Source organism: Cucurbita pepo, chromosome LG07, assembly GCF_002806865.2.
Source record: "Cucurbita pepo subsp. pepo cultivar mu-cu-16 chromosome LG07, ASM280686v2, whole genome shotgun sequence".
Lineage (NCBI taxonomy): Eukaryota > Viridiplantae > Streptophyta > Magnoliopsida > Cucurbitales > Cucurbitaceae > Cucurbita > Cucurbita pepo.
The window spans coordinates 753,681-772,531 of record NC_036644.1 but is presented as its reverse complement, the minus strand read 5'-3'; the positions used below and the strand labels follow the sequence as shown (position 1 = coordinate 772,531).

The following is an 18,851-nucleotide window of genomic DNA, read 5'->3' as shown; positions in this document are numbered from 1 at the left end:
GTATTTATTTATTTAAATATATTTATATCGATTATTTTAATAATTCTAGGGTAAGGCCCAGTGGGAAAATAGTTTGGGCCGACCCAATAGCAATAAGTTGGGCCAAGGCCCAGTTTGAAACTGGTTATCCCCTTTAACAGTGGCGCTTCTCCCTTTCGTTGTTCCCTCTCCCTCTCCCTCCCTTTTTTTTCGCAATTTACAGGACCTCATGCCATATCCATGGCTTCCACAACTATGGTTGCTTCCCCCTCCGACGACAGATTCCGCATGAATACTCTTCCGATCATAGATCTCCGTCTCCTCTCCCAATCCGAACTCTATTGTCTCTCTCGTTTCTCCTCCTCATCGTCGTCTTCAATCTCCCAATCCAACAACGACGACGACGTTCTAATCCCCAAAATTGATCGATCTGTCTTCAACGAGTCCGCCGGTAGCCGGAAACAAACCTATTCTCGTCTTCGTCTTGCCCCTCGCAAATCTCAGTTTCCTTCCTCCTCCTCCTCCTCCACAATTCGCCCCCAATCCCCTGACCGCTTCGATGAAGAGAGCGCTGAGATTGTTACTCTCTTCAAGCAGCTCTTCGTTGGAGAGTCTCATTGTGGCGTCAATGACAGCTATGACGATGGAGATGAGGACCTGGTTCTTGTTAACCACATTTATGATGAATCGGTACCTGAATCTTCCTACGCGATTTTTCACAGTATTCCTGTTGATATCATCGATAGCAGTTACGCTCCGATTAAGCGGCGGCGAGGACGACCGCGGAAGGATAGTAATCGGTTTGCTCAGAGCAATGGAAATGCGGCTGCGAACTCCATAAGCGGATGCGATAAACGAGCGGAGGAGGATGAGATCGTAATGGTAATGCTGTGAACCTGGTCGCTTCGACCTACCTGTATACGTAAGATAACTGTTATTGTTCGTTCTTTAAATTTGATTGATTGTTCTCGATTTTATTTATATGTTCTTTCCGTTTATTTTCCAAGTTTTACTGAAAGATTTTTTAAAATAACTTTTCTGGAAAAAAAGAACAAACAAAGAAAATGCGAAACAGTATTTTGATTTTCGATCTTTTTTTTTAAAATTATTTTTGTAAAAATTGAATTGTTCAGAATTAATTTATGTTTTTCGACTTTCTTTTCTCAGTTTTTAAAAAATAAGTATAGTCTAGTTTATCGAACTAAGTTTTGTTAATCATCTTCTCTGTGATTAAATGAAACTTGAATTTTCTTTAAATTACTAGCAGCTTTGAAGTCCTGAATATCAGTTCTTGATTTGCTACTTTTTTTCTCAGTTTTTTCATGTCAAGTGCATGTATTTATTTTATCATTTGCTTTTACCGATGGTGTACTTGTTGACCTTCTGCATCTGAATTTATATATTTTGATAATATTTGCCTGCGAAATGCCTGACTTGTTTTTTTTTTTATTTCATATTTCTACTTATTTGTTTCCTGAAATTTTACTTATTAGTTTACTGAATTTGCATGCTCTTAATTCAAACTATACTACGGAGTCTATCGAGTTAAAATTGAGTTTTCTTGGTAACCAAATGTTGTAGAGTTAGATGTAGTTTTCTTAGCAACTAAATATTATAGGATCAAATAGTTGTCCGATGAGATCAGTTAAGATATGCACATGGTAGCCTAGGTCGTAAAATAATAATAATAATAATAATAATAATTTAATTAACCTGGAGGGAGTTATTTATTTTATTCCCATTGCAGTGCAGAGGTGAAAATCAGGTCGAGAGATTGCTAATGAAGAAGAAAACCTTAGGTGAAAAAGATTCTAAATCTAATGTTCTGAATTCTCCTTTTCCAAGAAGGCTATATCTCTTTATAGCTATACTTTCATTCATTTAGAGGCAACCCTCTTCTCAAAAGAGTTCATCAATAGGAAGATTTTGTGCCCATGTTGTCCCTTTACTCGAGATTCTTCATCACAAAAGTAGCCTATAATTTCGTAATTCCTGGAGTGTCTGTAAGGAGTGCCCACAAACGTGAAAAGATTTTCGGTATATTATAAACACACCCAGAAGTAGAGCATATCTATTACCTTCTACGAAGTCGCTTCTGTGAATGTACTGGAAATTTGAATTGTCCCTGCTTTATGCAATCCACTCTTAGAATTGTTCTTCATGTGAAGCTCAGATTTTCTTCAAAAATCGCAGGACTTGGAATAACATCCGATCAAATATTAAGTATAATCGTTAAAATGCAAGAAGGTGCATTGAAAAAGTAGTTTTAGTTTGTCAATTTGAGAATATGTCAAAATGGTTGAGACATATATCCTTGACCTAGAGATTAGAGATTAGAGATTCAAATTTCTCCACCCACATTTTTGTTGAACTCAATTATAGTTTTAGCTTGGTTTGACAAAAGCCTCAGTCATATATCAAATTAGTCCATTTTAAAATTTAGTGAAAGGTGAGTAGCTGAGAGATTTTCTTCATACAAAGAAGAAGAAAAAAAAAAAGGTTAACCAATTTTGTCATCCTCAAGTTATTAGCCTCCTGTCATATTCTTACTTTAGTACTGGCTCCACGTGTGATATGATGAGATTGATGTATCAATGGTATGTAAATTATGTGCTGTAATCCTTAGAAAACAAATTCATTAACTCTAGGCGGAATTAAGGCCGGTTAAGATTGTGCTACAATCACGGGTGATTAAGACTGCCTATTTTATTTCCTAATAATTTTTTTTTATTAGACTTCTATTTGGACCGAGAAAAAAGCCAAACATGGTATAGTTTTGGGATGATTAATCTAGTTCACTATAGTTCCATTGGTGTAACAGAGGAAATCTCTTCGTGAAGCAGGAAGATGAGAGTCAAATAACTAATAAACAATACTTTGGATTTGGACAAGGAAGATATGTAATGGTTGGTTGCAGGATTGTAGCTCAGACTTTCATAATTTTTATCTATAGGGGAGCTAACTTCAACCATTCCAAAAGGATTCGGAGAGGAAGATTGTGAAATCGTGGCTTCTTAAAGAAAAATTTGTATGATTCTTGTGTTTTAATTGAGGGTTAATAGTGATGAGCTACAATATTCTTGTTAAGACTGCCCCATTTCATGATTGATATGCCGGCCTAATGGATAGCTTGAGACAAGGCCAACCTGAGGTGGTTTAGAGGGTAAATAATAAAATGTTTTAAGTTATTTTAAAAATTAAATAGTAATAAGTGATCGAATGAGTTGGAGACAGTAATTTTTAATCACTGCATAATTAGAGTTCTGTGATGGTCTGAAAAAGAGTGGCAATGTGGTTCTTTATGAGGGGAGGGTGTGACAAAAACGGAAGGCCTTCACCATTGAAGTGGGTTAAGATTTTCCTGTTGGCAGGAAAGGAAGTTTGGTAATTTGTTGTTTGTGCAAGGAAAATGTGACACTTATCGAAAGTACTTGCGGCGGTTTCTAGTTGGGGAACTAACTTTCAATAGTACATTTCGATTGGGACCAAATATTGTGCTTCTTCGAAAATGAAACGGATGCCCCTTGAAATCCGTGGAAAAGTTACTGCTAAAATCTTGTTACTTCCTTCGGTGCACCAGATTCGAGGTTGGAATGGATTAGAATAAACTGGTTTAGGCTGAGTTATATCTGTGATTTTAGAGGTGGGTGTCAACTGTCTAGGAAGTAGGAACTACGCATCTTTTGTCTTATGCCAAGTGTCAGCGTCGTCGGTGTTCAATATGGGGTCCTACATTTTCTAAAAGAATTTCAGGCGATGTTTGGACTTTGGACCCGTAAAGACCGCACTTGGGGCATCTTGGGAAGCGTGCCGGGATGAAAAGTTGAATTACTTTAACCGATGAACTAAACCCATCTTAATTGAAGCTTAAAAACTCTAGGAAAAAAAAAAAATGAAGATTGAGAAAAGACAATAATTATAATAATAGATGAAATCTCCCAAACAAATGATACGGGCCCACGACTATTTAGATAAAAAAAAAAGGATGGAAATATCCTAAAAGAAGAGAGTAAAATATGCACGATAAAAGATTAAGAAAATGGGTGGAAAATCCCAACATGCTAAATTATTCACATTGGAAAATTAGACCAGACACAATTGATCCTACTTGATAATAACATGTTATGTTCATAAGCACATCTTAGTGGGTCATTTATGTAAATATTTTGAGTGTTTAAATTATCTTGTGTGCATTTTGATTTTTGTCGTGGGTCAATCTAATGTTACTATATTTGGTTGTTGAGATAACCCATAAAATTATTTTAGGGTCTTCTTTTTAATAACAAATATGAGATATGGATATTTGAGTTTCTGACCTTAGTGAAATGAGTACATGTCAATTAGTGTTAGGCAAAACTTTGACAATCTTATTTGTTTTAAAATTTATTTACACCCAAATTTACTTAGGTTCTTATAAAAAAAATTATTTATATTCTTATAAAAAATTACTTATATTCTTATTAAAAAAATTTACTTAAATTAATTAAAACAAATAATATTTACAATGAAGCATAAAAAGTAAATTTAGAATTTAATTCATTTGTATTAAATGAGAATGTAAGATTGAGTGGAGTAAATTAGTCAATAATTTAACAATCAACTAATATTTTGTTCAAATAGTTAATTAAATTAAGTAAAAAAGAGGAAAGATTCGTTTTTTTCTTACCCAAATTACTTTCAATTTTATCAAATTAAATCTTATAATAAATAAATTGTCAAATTAATACTCACAAATACTTAAGTTATAACATTTTAATGAAGATTTGTTGCTTGCTATGAATAGACTATTTTTATTGTTTTTTAGTTGGTTTTAGATATTTTGTTGTTGAGTTTGCGTGTTTCTTTTTATCTGTCTGATTTTGTGGCTGGGCTCAAACATTTTCGTAGTTGGATGTTTGGCATTTATATAGTTTGATTAGATGTGTGTGAAAAAAAAAAAAAAAAAGGAATATTGAAAATCATGATATTTTATGAGGTAATTTGAACTTCACATGATGGACAATTTGTGGTATCTAGATCAAGCACTGAGGTTAGAATTACCCTTTAGTGCTTTCACGAAAGTGGCTTTTGTATAAAGCATAGACGTACTCTATTTAGATTATAGCAAGGCTTTTCAACCAAGGCATGGCCACTTATTATGTCAATTGGACACTCACTATAGTAATATTCAAGAACATCCCATTCATAGGTCTTTAGGAAGTTTGGGGATCTAGATGCCTAAGGTATTTGGATTCAACATTTAAGAACAACTACGTTAATTTTACTATACCAGTTGAGCATAACTCAATTGGTTAACGTATGGTATCTTCACTAGAGGGGTAAGGAGATTCAATTTTACTATACCAGTTGAGCATAACTCAATTAGTTAACGTGTGTATCTTCACCAGAGAGGTAAGGAGATTCAAATCTCCACCTCACATGTTGGATTTAACATTATTCAACATGCTTGTTCCTCTAAACTTTAAACTTTAGGTGCATGGTTAGACATTAAATTTGGTTTCTTCTTTATCTAATAATATGAATGTCAGCTAATGTTGTTTCAGTCTCTTGAATAATTTCTTGTAGAAGAGAGGTTGAAGGTTAGTAACTTTTTTTTGTTGTTTATGTTTGAGCTTAGAGGTTACTTCAACATAATACCATATTTTCTTATTGTTCAAGCTTTAATATATTTTTTATTTCAATACTCTGGTTTCAATCAACCTAGCTATTGACTTATTCTTGACCTTAGATGTTAAATTTGTTCATTTATAGTGCTTCTACACATAACATTTTGATGGATTAGAAAGATGACCTTTCCCCACCATAATTGCACCAACTACCTTTACTAAATTACGATGGTAGTAACAGCATGAGGCGAGGCAAGGATGGGATGACTTCCCCTTGCCCGCCCATTTTCATCCACGCCATCCTTTCGATTCTCTATCAGTGCAAAAATTTCTATTATTTTGCAAGAATTGAAGTAGGAATTTCTCGTGGAAAAATTGCGAGTCAAATTGGAATTCCTCCCTCCTTGGTCCCTCCCAAGTCTCTCGTCCCATTTGAACATAGTCCCCATGGGAAAAAGAACATTCCTAGATAGAAGTGGGCATATCTAGCCTAGCAATATCTCTCCTTTATATTAGAAGGTAGAGAGGGAATGAGTTTAATCCAGGACATGCCTAAGGTTTAAGGCGTCAACTAAATGTAGTAGGATTAGGCAGCTGTCTCGTAAAAATAGTCAAGGTGTGCCAAATTGACTGGTACATTCACAATAATATAAAATAAAAGGAATAAAATCATAGTTCCACTATGAAGGTAGGAAGTCATAAAACGTTTTTGCTCCTTGTTTCTTTTATCTTCTATTTTCAATTTTTTATCTCCTATTTTTTTGAAATGAAAAACAAAAATGTGTTGGGTAATTATTTTTATTGAAAAAGAACCAAAATTATGTTTGATAATTGTTTGTGTTCTTTTTCTTCTTTTTTTTTTTTTGTGTTTTCTTTTTGTTTGATGTCCATGATGTACAAGTTATAGCTTGAACACACCTCAACTGATGGATGTCCAACATGATGGTTGTATTCTCTTAAATTTTATATTAAAAAAAATATATATATATTTGTTTAAAAATATTTTTTTAGACACAAAACATTCAAAATTATTATGTTATATTTATTTCTTTAAGATCGATTGTTTCTCTTATAAATAAATAAAAGAAAATAATTTTTTATTTTAAAATTTTAAAATTTTGGAAATAGGAAAGTGTTCTCTCAATTTGTGAGATGGGTATTCAAACTTCTGATCGGTTGGTCTCATATGTCTTAATGAGTTTAGTCTATGACCTTGTTGATGTAACTAATTATATGCAAAATTTGGACATAACTTATTTTGATTTTATGTTTCTTGTTTCTAATTTTGAAAAACACGAATAAAAAAAAATTCTTTCTTCATTTTTTTACTTATAATATGCATAATAAATGCTAAAATTTATATTTAACATGATACTTTGATTGTTTTTTTTTTTTTCCCATAGAAAACTTGATTTAATTTTTTTTTTTTTAAATTTAAAGTTTGAGAGAACAAGAAACAAGAATTGTTTTTTTCAAAAAAAACTTTTGTTCCTTATTCAACAACAAAAAAAGAAAAGAAGAGAAAAAAGAAAAGAAAAAAAAGAAGCATGCATAAATGAGTTTTGTTCAATTCCAAACAAAAGCAATGTGGCCAATGTGAGTGATTATTGGCCAATAAGGTTCGGGTGTTTTCTCTATTAATTGCTAGAATAGGCGACAAAGATGGAGAAAAATAGAGCAAGTTCTAGATGCTGTTACCTATAAATGTGTAAAAGACCAGAAGTGAAGAAGAATTATTCTGGGAAATGTTTTGAATATGAGTTGAGGTTATATAATTGTATCTTTTCTACAAATTTCTCCATCATTATGACTAGAGATTCTAGATAAAAGATGCATGCTTCAGTCAGAGATCCTCTTCTCCCTTTCTTTCTTACCCCGTGGCCCATCTTTTCAGTTGAATTAGGAAGAAAAGCATATCATGTGATTTTATGTACCACAATAGAGGAAGAAAAGGTTCTAATTGGAAGGAACTGTTAGGAAAGTTTCAAAAGGATTCAGGTTTTGATTCATCTTAGGTTTCTCTATTGCTAGTAATAATGTAACAGTTCAAGCTCATCGCTAGAAGATATTGAATGTTTTGGCCCGTTACGTATCGTCGTCAGCCTCAGGGTTTTAAAACACATCTACTAGGGAGAGGTGTTCATCCCCTTTTAACGAATGTTTCGTTCCTCTCCAACTAATGTGGGGATCTCACATGGATTAATAGAGAGGGTTGTTATACTAGGTCGTGAGTAAGAAAAGCTTCTCCAGTTATCTGTGGGTCTCTTTGAATGGACATCCTACTTTTCATGCATTTTGGTAATGTGGTATAGAGTGAGTCTTTGCCTAATGAACTAAATGGAAGAAGACTTGGATTTCCAAGGGGAGCCCATTTATTATTTGTCTCTCTTCAAACTTTTAGCTAGATGAAGTAAAAAAGATGGATGAGATTTATTAGAACAATTATTTTGATAACATGAATATCTTGGCTAGCTTTCATTCACCTTGTTTATTTCTACGAGGTAATGCTTAACTGTATAAGGGCATCTAAAAACTTGTGATATTTTATGTCCTAGAGACTTCTGTATGGGTTATTAGTAAGAAATAAACTTGTGCTTTGGGGACTTGATAGCAAATGGGTTTCGATGTTTGTGCTAGAAAAGGAAACTCTTTGGAGAGATGTTATGAAAGGCTCATTGATATATGAACCCAACTAGTCATCTACCAAGAATCACCTCAAATTTGAGTGAATTCAGTAAGATACTATCGAAACGTATTCGAACTTCTCCTAGAATAGTTTCCAGTAGAATAGTTTCCAGGGCCTAATCCCCTCTCAGACATTTTGACTCTTTCTAGGATCATGGTGGCTCTTATATGCCATGAGAAAGGATTACTGATCCAATTACCAAGTAGTCAGCTGCATAAAGAACAAGTTACTATTAATTGCTCAATTTGATGGATGAATCCTTTTTGTCGCGAGCATGTGATTACAAAACTGTTTTAATCCATGGCATTCATGTCATGACTTGTTTTTGTTCGTATACCTTGCGTAGAATTTAAACTTCATTGATATTTGTTTGCTAGAAACAATCTGTTTTACGTTAACAGCTCTTCTTCGATGTTATTTAGACATGCTTTATTGTTTATTATATGAGTGCCTCTATGCATTTAAGACAATATTAATTACTTCCACTAGTGAAATTCTAGACTATCTATACTCGCCTATATTCCATCCCAAATGAAAAATGCTTTGGAATCAAACTGTCTAAGATTATATTGTGACAACAGATTGATTGTTCCTTCTTATCTCGTTCATATACATCTTCTCTTTGTTTCTCGAGCTTATAGTGAGTTACAGAGAGTTCGAAAAAATCAAATTTTTTATGATTCCATTATACATGATTGAGTCACAAAAACTTTTGGATAGGTATTCCACTAGAGAATTTCTTTTTAGTTGCTCTCAAACAATTAGGAGATTCTCGAGAAGAAATATGGGGTTCTGGGTCTGGTGGCAACATGCTATTTAGTGGTGGTCCACTTATGGGATCAAATTAATACGTTCAAAGAAGAAAGATTGGAATATCAATCTCAATTCCATCAATCGAATTGCATTTTGAGAAATACGAGGCATCTAAATCAAAGTAAAGAAATATATTCGTGATTGGATTGATGATAAAATAGAATACTTCTTACCATTCTTATTGTTTGTGAATCCCATCCATTTTAAGAGTTCTATTTTTAGTCTATTTTCCCCCCATGATCTTACTGTTTGCTTAATTGCATTGCAGGATCTTAGTGCTTTAGGAGATTAGGCAGACGATGGCAGAGATGTAGACTAAGCTGAACTGTATAGATTTTTTAGACAATTGAACACGATTAACCTAGCTGATGAAGGAGAATGATTTGATGGTCGATTGGTTTCGAGACGGTATCGGCTGGAAACTTTTGCTTTCGAGACGAGATCTCGTACACAAGTTGATGCAGATACTCAATTATGTAGACATTTGGTTCTTTTTTTTACACATCTTCCTGCTTATTGTTGGAGTTAGCTTACAATTTTGTCACTCGAGTAGGAAAAATACTGTGAATAGTATCATCCCAAATTCGTTTTTAGTTGGACGATTTCTTCGCCTCGAACCACTTAATGTTGAAAGCAATTCGAGGATGTAATTGTAACAAGGTTTATACTCAAAAAGTATTATTAGCTAGGGTGCTTGAATTGACCCAATTGGACGGACACTCGTGAACTTTGTTGGCTGAGACATTTTTAAATCTTTTGCCATTATATTGCTATGCAATTATCTCGTGATTTTGCTTGCATGTTAAAGATCATAAATATGTCATAAATTATGGATTTTCACAATGGTATGATATTGTCTATTTTAAGTATTAGCTCTCGTAAATTTACTTTTAATTTTTTTAATAGGTCATATGTATGAACGATCTTATTACACATTTCAATAAGTCTTTGAAATTTTTTTTATTATAAAAGAATATGTTTATTTTAGTATAGTTTGTTTTTAATAGAAAATAACCAAGTCAAAGCACTCACGAGTGGTATGGGTAAATTTTCATTATTTTTTGAAAAGTAATTTCCATCATTGACCTTGAGGAAATGTCAGCCTTTTTTTCGAATAAATTTTATGAAAAAAAAAAATCAAAATAATAATCATGTTTTAAGGATTAAATAAAGTATATTAGATTTGATTATCCATTCCATTTCTAATTCTCTTTTTCAATTTTTTACGAGAGCATAATTTAAAAAATATTTAATAGATAAGAAAATTCTTTGTCGGGTAAGTTTTGACCTGCATGAAAGACGTAACGATTTATGCACTGTCTCGGAGATAAGCTTAATGAAATATACCTATCTGTGAAGATGCGTACAACTTGCATCTAGACAGAAAGATCCTGTGAAACTTCACTGTTCCTTAGGATTGACTTTGGGCTTTTCTGTGCAACTTTGGTGGAGGGCGAAGAAAGCTCCCTTTTGGGGTCCCGGGCTATCAGCTAGATATCACTTTAAAAGAGCTAGAATTCTAACCTTGTGTTAGAACCTACGGGCCAAGATACAATCTATCTCGCTACCTGCACTTAGACAGAAAGATCCTATGAAGTTTCAAGGTTCCCCAGAATTAGCTTTGGGCCTTTCTTGCACAGCTTAGGTAGAAGGTGAAGAAGAAGACCCCTCCCGAGGGGGTCGAAGGCTCCCTTTTGGGGGCCTAAGCTATCAGCTAGATACCACTTTAAAAGAGCTAGAATTCTAACTTTGTGTTAGAACTTACGGGCCAAGATACAATCTCGCTACCTGCACTCGGATAGAAAGGTTCTATGAAGTTTCAAGGTACCCAAGATTAGCTTTGGGCCTTTCTTGAACCGCGTAGGTAGGTGAAGAAGGCCCCCTCAAGGGAGCTCAAGCCATTATTGAGATACCATTCAGAAAAATCTAGAATTTTAACTTTGTGTCAGGACACTGTTGAAATTTAGATACAATTGGTCCTATAATTTTGTTTCAAAATCTAATATAGATATTAGTTCAAACAATATTGGTTCAACTTCCTTACATTTTAATCTAATTATGATTTTGTTAAACCTCATAAATCGCCCACAAACTATTTTTATATAAATCAATAACTAAATCATATTAAATTTTGAGCGGCGACTAAAAAGGAAAATAAATAAAATAAAAAATAAAAAAATAATTCGGAGAGGGAAAGGTTAAGGAAGAGGAGCGAGAGAGTGAGAGAGATGACAGACGGTCCTTTCCAAAGCAAGCAGTGCTTCAGTGCGCACCGCCTTCGTTTCGTTATCTTTAGGTTCGGTCCACCCACCTTCAATGGCCATTAACCCTCGATTTCCCTCTCAATCCATTTCTCTTCCCTTTTAGAATTCCATTCCTCTCAACAAAAATTCGCTTCTTCTCCCCCATCAGATCCTCCCATTCTCGCCGCTCGATCTCGTTTCTCGCCATTAAAATGCGCTTCTCTGATTTCCGCCCTCCGTTGCCTCTTTGATTCTGTTNTTTTTTTTTTTTTTTTTTTTTTTTTTTTCTTTTTTCCTTCTCCATTTCTCTAATTTTGTGATTATTATGAGGATCGGGTTCTGCGTGAGGGGAATTGTTCTGTTGATCGTGATGCTGGGGAGGCAAGCGTCCTCCGCCGACTCGGTTAGGGTTTTGCATTCAGGCCTCTCGTGTCCTATTGAATCTTTTCTGGATACGATCTTTCGTTTTAGGGATTGGAACTCGTACTGCCCCATTGACGGGCAGCATGGGCACTATGAATTTATTGGCGTTTCTGAGGTAAATTTCTTATTATTTTTCCCTTTCTGTTTCTATGATTCATCTCAAATTGTTTGTCGTTAAGATCCTTGACGTTTGAGGGTCTCTTTTGTTTAATTTTGGTTCAAGTTTTGTGGTCAATTTCAGCTTTTTCAGAATATTGAGACATGTTTTCTGGCTCTGTAGTCGATTTTGTTGATGTTAATTTGTTTGAGAGCCCCCTTAACTGTTTAAGGGTTTGAATTCTACGGATCCTAAGCATTTTAGGCTCTGTTTTTTAGTTCATTTCTGTTATCTTTGTTGTTTTGCCACTAAAAGAATTGGGAATTCTGATCTTTACATGAATTTGGGTATAGGAGGCTGTTATAATTGTGTGGGTAACTCTAACTATTTGTTTTTGCTATGATTTAAGGGAGATGAAGCCTCCTTACAAATGGCACTGAATATGGTACATAAGAACCGCTATGAATATGTTGCAGTGCTCTTCTATGCATCTTGGTGCCAGTTCTCCAAGTCTTTTAGGCCGAGCTTTTCGATACTATCGTCTTTATACCCTTCGATCCCGCATTTTGCAATCCAAGAATCAGCTGTTAGGCCAAGGTTTCATATTGAACTTTTCACTTTTTCAATTTGGCATTCTATGGTCGTATCATGTTTACTTTATGTGAACATAATTCATGTTTTCTTGCAGCATACTCTCTAAGTATGGGGTCCATGGTTTTCCTACCCTTTTCCTTTTAAATTCTACAATGCGTGCTCGCTACTACGGTTCTCGAACGCTCCCTTCTCTTGCTGCATTCTATAATGATGTTACTGGTATGGTCTCTTTATGTTTCCTCTTAAGTTTTGCTTCCATGAAAGGAATACTTGTTTTGAATTCTTAAGAAATGAAATTGTGTAGCATTTTTTGCCTAAGAGATATTCAAATTGCTCAAAATACATGTTGCTACTATTCATTTTAAGTTGCTGATAATATTTTCCATCTTGTATGTAATTCAATTAAAGCATTGAATCTTGATTCTTGAACATCTTCTCCTTGCATAATCGATTCGTAATGGAGTTTCGTGTTTTTTAGTTAGTCATATAGTAGGTTTTTTTTCCGAGTCTTATTATTTGTTTTAGTTGTGTGGTGCTTCGAGGCCCCCTTCATCGTAGGACATCGACATATTTGGATGAACCAGGGAAGCTTTAACAAGTAAAGCTTTAACAAGTAGCTACGAACGCCGACGAATAGTGCAAGTGGTTGAAGATACTAATGTTGGTTTAATATGCAGTAGTTGAATATGTGATGAAGAATCTTAACTGCTATATTGTTAAAACTTAGTTCTATTATTTGATATTGGTGGTCATGGTTGATTATAGGCATTCAAACTGCATCACTGGACCAAATATCGCCAGATAGAATCGAACAAGTATGGAATCAGGAGAAGCATGATGATAGCAGTGAGCAGGAAAATTGCCCATTCTCATGGGCAAGGTCTCCCGAAAATCTACTTCGGGAAGAAACGTATTTGGCTCTAGCTACTGCGTTCGTGTTTATGAGATTGATATACATCTTCTTTCCAACTCTTTTGGTCTATGCTCAATATGTTTGGCAAAGGCACCTTAGGAACCTGAGATTGGGAACCTTGTGGGAACGACCTTTGACGTGCCTGAAAGGAGCAGTTCAGTTATTTAGCCATTTCAAGGATCCTTGCAAGAGAAGCAATTTACAAGGAGGTGCCATGAATGCCAGGGCATGGGCCAAGTCTTTTGCCACAGTTTCTATAGGCGATGCAAGCTCTAGTAGCCGAGTGTGCCAGTAAGAATGTTGTCGATGTGCATCAACGACATGGTGAGCTGTAGAAATTTCCGTTCTAGAGCCTCGAGTAGCTTTTGGGTTCGACATCTTGTGAACGACGAAGGTAAAGCAAGGATACTCGTCCTAATCCATTTATTTTTTATTTTTTCTTGTTGTAGAATGTTAGTTCAAAATTTGTTACGCATTTTCAAACGATGCCTGAACCCAATTTGTGCATAGGAATAACCAACAGACTTTCCCTCCCTTATGTGTAACTTCTTGCTATTGCGACTGCAAATGCCCCACAATCATCTATGGTAGGTTCTAAACCAGTGTTCATCCTATTCTTTTTCTTTCAACTTTGAACTGCTAACTGGAAGTTGTTTTGTCCAAAACCTTATGTTCGTAACATCGTGCCACGAAAATTGGTCGATCCTTTTAAAGGAATAGCAACTTCCCCTAGTCGACTCAAATCAAGGTCAGACAACCAAATTCCTAGCTACTTTCACTAGCTATATCGAGGTTAGACTTCAATTCGACAGTAATTTTCCCCAAGTCAATGCTTCTATGATGCAATTTAATGAAAGAAATTGTGACACTCGAGTAAAGAGAAAGATGGCACTCAAGTTCGAGTAAAGAGAAAGATGGGCATACATAGAGCTAGATGTGTAATTGAACGTGATGGGCTCTTCCCCCAACTCACCTAAAATATTAAATAGCAGTAACATACAATATTTAATGCAATAAATACAACTCCAATCTATTGAATTGGAATTAAAGTATCAGACATACATGTAGACTAATTACATTCAATTCAAAATGACCAACCTGAACACACCTTGCGAAGTTTGAGGTCATCAAGATCCTTGGAAGATCCAACATAACTACTAATTTAGCTAGAGGCAATGTTGAGACAATAGTCAGCCCTCTTCTGTAGTAACATTTTTATTGACGATCTGGAAGAAGGGATATGATAGTCAGCAAATTCATAGCCATATTCGTACTGCGTGAATAATTTTTTTCTAACAAACAATCTTCTAATGTAATATCAAATCTTAAAAACATTAATATGGGCCAGCCAATATGATGAAGGAAGAAGTTGTTTGTAAGTTCATATTCTTGATTGTTAGTGATGATAATAATAAGCCGTAACGCATAAAGTAGCGGCTGTTCACATGTATAAAAAGATTAGAACACACCCAAAAAAAACATATAACTCTTTATCTTGAAACTTTACAAACCCAAATCATCAGCAAGCTGGACTGAAAGGTTGGCATGTGGTTAACTTAGTTAAAAGAATTGTAAAGTTATGCTATCTGACTCTAAATTATAATATGCTTGGACATTCTGTAGCAGCAAAAGACAGCTTGGAATAGGAGAAACTAAGTCGAATGCGTGAAGCTATGATCTGATGCTGTCGAAGCACAATTATTAGAAACATGCAATGATAAGCTGAAAGCAAACTAGATTCAACAGAAACCAGACAGATATCACTCCAGACAGATAAACAGCGAATCCTTCAGAAGATGGGCTCCATCATTCATGGTAGCATTGATTCGTCCAACCAACCATCCATATTAAGCACAATTTTTATGCTACTTAAGAAATTACGCAAAACTAATTATTGATAGACATCCTGTATATTTTTCGGCACATAATCTAAAATGCACGACAATACGATTATCGGATTTTATTCCTCGTGTTCATTTAATCTTCTTCCAAAGTAAGCAAATAATAAGTTTAAATTTAGCTACTTTATGAGGTTTTATGCTGCAAGATTATCATTTATTTATACTAAAAACAACATATTCATCCATACTATATATACATATAGACAAGCTGCATACCTGTGCTACATATTCTTTAATCTTTTCACTAACTGGTCCATCTATAGCTCTTTCAGCAAGCTCGTAGAACGTGATATTCCCTTCAGGACCATTTATTTTGTCCTTCTGCAGATATCTACAAAGCACGGCAAGAATAAGATGAACCTGTAAACCCGTCTTTCCAGTATCTTCTATGGTCATCGAATTATGTTGAAGTTTCTCAATTGCAGTTACCAAGCATATAGTACAGAGTTTACTGACCTTTGCTGAACAAGCAACTCTACTGCCTGCTTGATGTTGCCAAGGACTGGATGTTTTTCATCACTTTCAGATAACCCCATTCGTCTCAAGTGATGCCAAAGGCTTTCTGCAGTGTATTGCCAGGTTCCATTATAAAGCAAAAAATGGCATTCTGCCCTAAGAAACTCTTTGAAACATTTTGAGTCGATCAATATTGCATAAATGTAGCATGGCTATCTGATAAGCAACATCTTTTCGAAGTAATGTACTAGATTCGATGAAAGAGAAGCAAAAAAATTGGAACTTTTGCTCTAAGAAACTCATTGAAATATTTTTTAGTCAGTTAATATGGTATAAAACTTAGTATAACTATCTGATAAGCAACGTCTTCTCCAGGTAATGTAACGGCCCAAGCCCACTGCTAACAAATATTGTCCTCTTTGGGCTTTCCCATTTGGGCTTCCCCTCAAGATTTTTAAAACGGGAAAACCTTGAGGAGAAGCTCGAAACGGAAAGCCCAAAGAGGACAATATCTGCTAGCGGTGGGCTTGAGTTACAATTGAAAGAAAAAGTTTATGAATGAAATCCATTTGATGTGTAAGCTGTCTTTCTATCACTCTAAATCTACCAAGTATGCATTGGATTAAGAAACTACAGCCATAGAGCTAACCTTCAGGAATTTTGCCTCCAGCCAGATGTACAATACTAACTACAACAAAATTAAAACCAGTCACGTGTGCGGTATCGACATCCTCAACATACTTTCTATAAACCTCCGCAGGAAGCTTGCTTATGAGAACATAGGATTTTGAATCTACAACATCTGAAGGCATGTAGTGACAAGAGTTAAAGCAAGATCCAATAACGATATAGTTTTGCAGTAAGCCATGTCAGATGGAAGTAACCTGAAAATTAGAATATTAATGGCAAGCCATGAAGCATACAGCAGATCCTAGTTCTTGACGAAATGAGAGCTTATTCAGCGACTAAGAAAATTTATAACCAAATAACCACATTCAGCAGTCTGTACATCCACTGAATTTAGTATGACTTTCTACAACCGATAGCCACAACTTTCATGCTAAGAAAATGCCAACCCTCATGTTCCAGTTGTTTTATTTCGATGCAATGAATAAAGAGGATTGTATATCAGATGCATCAGACGTTTATTTTGAAGAATGAACCAAAACCTAGGCGTACGCAGTTTCTGAGATGAGAATAAATTCGAATATGTGCTATTTCACATATATGGTTCTTGAGATAGGAGTGTGTAGCATAAGTAATAAAATGATCAATGAACCACATTTAATATAAAGCATGTGCACAGCTCACGGATCGAGTAATGACAATAACATTACTAGAAGAAATGAATTTCTCATCCTATGTACTCGTCACCCACAAGAACATTTTGTTCCACTGACAAGATCATTAGTTGGACACTTTTTCTATACTAAAGTTGCAAAAGGTTAGCTCATTCTTAAAATTTGTATGCTTCGACTCATGACAAGACTGAACCATAACCCTGTACTGTTTGTTAAAAGAAACCTGTGGTGACTTGCAGTAGTCATATCTACAAAAATTCTGATAACTAGGATTGCAGTAAGATAACGTGAATAAATGGGAGTTGGACCGACGTCTGAAGATCTCGATCGTAATAATTAAGAGTAAGATAATAAGTTAGATCACTTCTTACTATGTTGAGGAGGGTGCCCTTGGGCAGTGGATGAAGGCCGTGCTCTTTGAAGTTCCCTCAACTCATAACCAAAAATGCTTGACAGCTTCTCTTTAGCTTCTTCTATCACAATAGCCGGCAATCCTCGATTCCTATAATTTTTTGTTACGATCTGAGTAAGCTCTTCCCTTTTGATGGGACATCCAGAATTTTGATGAGTTTTGAATATGATATAGCGGATAACTTCCGCCACGAGCTTGTCCTTTTCCTATCGATTAAAAGTGGTTTCGGAATCAGAAATATTAACCATGCGAGGGCGATACAAGGAGCAAACCCTCAATTTCCAAATAGTTCATACAGGGCTTTATGCAGAGAGAACAATCTCATACCTCGTTCGAAATGTCAATCTGGGAAAGATAATCTCCTGAACTTGCCATACTCAACAATCTCCCTTACAATAAAACGAAAATCAAAATCAATTCGAGGTCAAATGAACATATGCAATCGAAATCAACAACTGAAGTCATGACAGAACAACGGTGGATTTCCAAAATCACTATATATGAACATATATATATATACATCAACAAGAACGATTTTAACAGATAGGTCGGGCTTGATCGTGGATGAAAAGTGATTCTAATAGACAATATTGACAAAACATGAGAGACTATTGATAATAAAACTGAAGTAATTCCATAGCTTACCCCGGACTAAGCCGACGATAAGATAAAAAGGAGAATTGAAGCGCTGAAAACAGCGACGGGAAATCTTTGAGACTTCCGGCGAAAGTGATGTCGGAATTTTAGGGAAGCTTCAGAAACCTCCAAGGTTTGAAGAGCTCGGCATCTTCCCGCGCAGTTCGACCTGGGGGCGGTGAGCGCGCTTTCTTCTTCTTTTTTTCTCCTTCTTGTTTAAATTACAGACGCAGACTATTCGGTCTTTTAAATTTTAAACGGCAAAATTACAAATTTAATTCTAAATTTCGATTCGTTCCAATTACAAATATTATTTTCAACCTAAATTTGAAAATTCGCAAACTTAATAGATATTTGGTAAAATTTTAGGATAACTCTTCAAAGTAATATTTAATATATATATATATTATATTTGATACGTTAAATATTAAAATAATTAATGTATTTATACGAGATTTAAATTAACTAAATATATATTAAAATATCTTAAAATATGATTTAAATAAAATATTATATCTTAATATATTAAATATTCAAATAATGATGATTCGAGAGTCTTTATAAATAGTTTAGGTTGAGCCTAAGATGATACTGATTTCTCACGTCTTCTCTTGAAATGAAACTTCCTCCATAGAATTCATTAAAATGCTTTTCAAATCTCTTCAAGACTTTCTTTCAAGAGATTTTTTCTTGTGTTCGAGTCAAAATAAGGTCTTCTCAAATCTCTTCAAGACTTTCTTTCAAGAGATTCTACCTTGTGTTCGGGTCAAAATAAGGTCTTCTCAAATCTC

General features: G+C 34.8%; 3 protein-coding genes across 5 annotated transcripts; 2 read left to right on the top strand and 1 right to left on the bottom strand.

The window, feature by feature from the left end:
• The first annotated feature begins 171 nt into the window (after window positions 1–171).
• Window positions 172–9,792, top strand: LOC111799308 (methyl-CpG-binding domain-containing protein 8-like). 2 transcript variants are annotated; one of them, XM_023682818.1, is made up of 2 exons: window positions 172–861; window positions 9,353–9,792. In XM_023682818.1, exons 1-2 carry the CDS (start codon window positions 220–222, stop codon window positions 9,374–9,376), a joined length of 666 nt encoding a protein of 221 aa, XP_023538586.1. In that variant the 5' UTR covers window positions 172–219; the 3' UTR covers window positions 9,377–9,792. The 2 variants fall into 2 exon arrangements, with proteins under 2 accessions (XP_023538586.1, XP_023538587.1); XM_023682819.1 differs by having other exon boundaries at window positions 172–901.
• Window positions 9,793–11,292: 1,500 nt separating this feature from the next.
• Window positions 11,293–13,968, top strand: LOC111798960 (5'-adenylylsulfate reductase-like 4). Its single transcript, XM_023682319.1, has 4 exons — window positions 11,293–11,865; window positions 12,257–12,444; window positions 12,536–12,660; window positions 13,207–13,968. The coding sequence occupies exons 1-4, from the start codon at window positions 11,653–11,655 to the stop codon at window positions 13,647–13,649; spliced, it is 969 nt and encodes a 322-aa protein (XP_023538087.1). The 5' UTR covers window positions 11,293–11,652; the 3' UTR covers window positions 13,650–13,968.
• A 260-nt stretch (window positions 13,969–14,228) lies between these two features.
• LOC111798961 (melanoma-associated antigen 1) lies at window positions 14,229–18,276 on the bottom strand. Of its 2 annotated transcripts, none has more exons than XM_023682320.1 (7): window positions 18,070–18,276; window positions 17,752–17,813; window positions 17,384–17,630; window positions 16,361–16,513; window positions 15,712–15,817; window positions 15,472–15,586; window positions 14,229–14,580 (listed from the first exon to the last, which is right to left on the bottom strand). In XM_023682320.1, the coding sequence occupies exons 2-7, from the start codon at window positions 17,797–17,799 to the stop codon at window positions 14,545–14,547; spliced, it is 705 nt and encodes a 234-aa protein (XP_023538088.1). In that variant the 5' UTR covers window positions 17,800–17,813; window positions 18,070–18,276; the 3' UTR covers window positions 14,229–14,544. The 2 variants fall into 2 exon arrangements, with proteins under 2 accessions (XP_023538088.1, XP_023538089.1); XM_023682321.1 differs by having other exon boundaries at window positions 17,752–17,809.
• Between the last annotated feature and the right edge of the window lie 575 nt (window positions 18,277–18,851).

Excerpts from the sequence above, each read along its gene's own strand:
- LOC111798961 (XM_023682320.1), bottom strand. The coding sequence starts at position 17,799 with ATGGCAAGTTCAGGAGATTATCTTTCCCAGATTGACATTTCGAACGAG. Across the intron at positions 17,631-17,751 it reads AGATTGACATTTCGAACGAG|GAAAAGGACAAGCTCGTGGC; the intron begins GTATGAGATTGT and ends TTTAATCGATAG. Across the intron at positions 15,818-16,360 it reads TGGAGGCAAAATTCCTGAAG|AAAGCCTTTGGCATCACTTG; the intron begins GTTAGCTCTATG and ends AATACACTGCAG.
- LOC111799308 (XM_023682818.1), top strand. The coding sequence starts at position 220 with ATGGCTTCCACAACTATGGTTGCTTCCCCCTCCGACGACAGATTCCGC. Across the intron at positions 862-9,352 it reads AGGAGGATGAGATCGTAATG|GATCTTAGTGCTTTAGGAGA; the intron begins GTAATGCTGTGA and ends ATTGCATTGCAG.
- LOC111798960 (XM_023682319.1), top strand. The coding sequence starts at position 11,653 with ATGAGGATCGGGTTCTGCGTGAGGGGAATTGTTCTGTTGATCGTGATG. Across the intron at positions 11,866-12,256 it reads AATTTATTGGCGTTTCTGAG|GGAGATGAAGCCTCCTTACA; the intron begins GTAAATTTCTTA and ends CTATGATTTAAG. Across the intron at positions 12,445-12,535 it reads GAATCAGCTGTTAGGCCAAG|CATACTCTCTAAGTATGGGG; the intron begins GTTTCATATTGA and ends GTTTTCTTGCAG.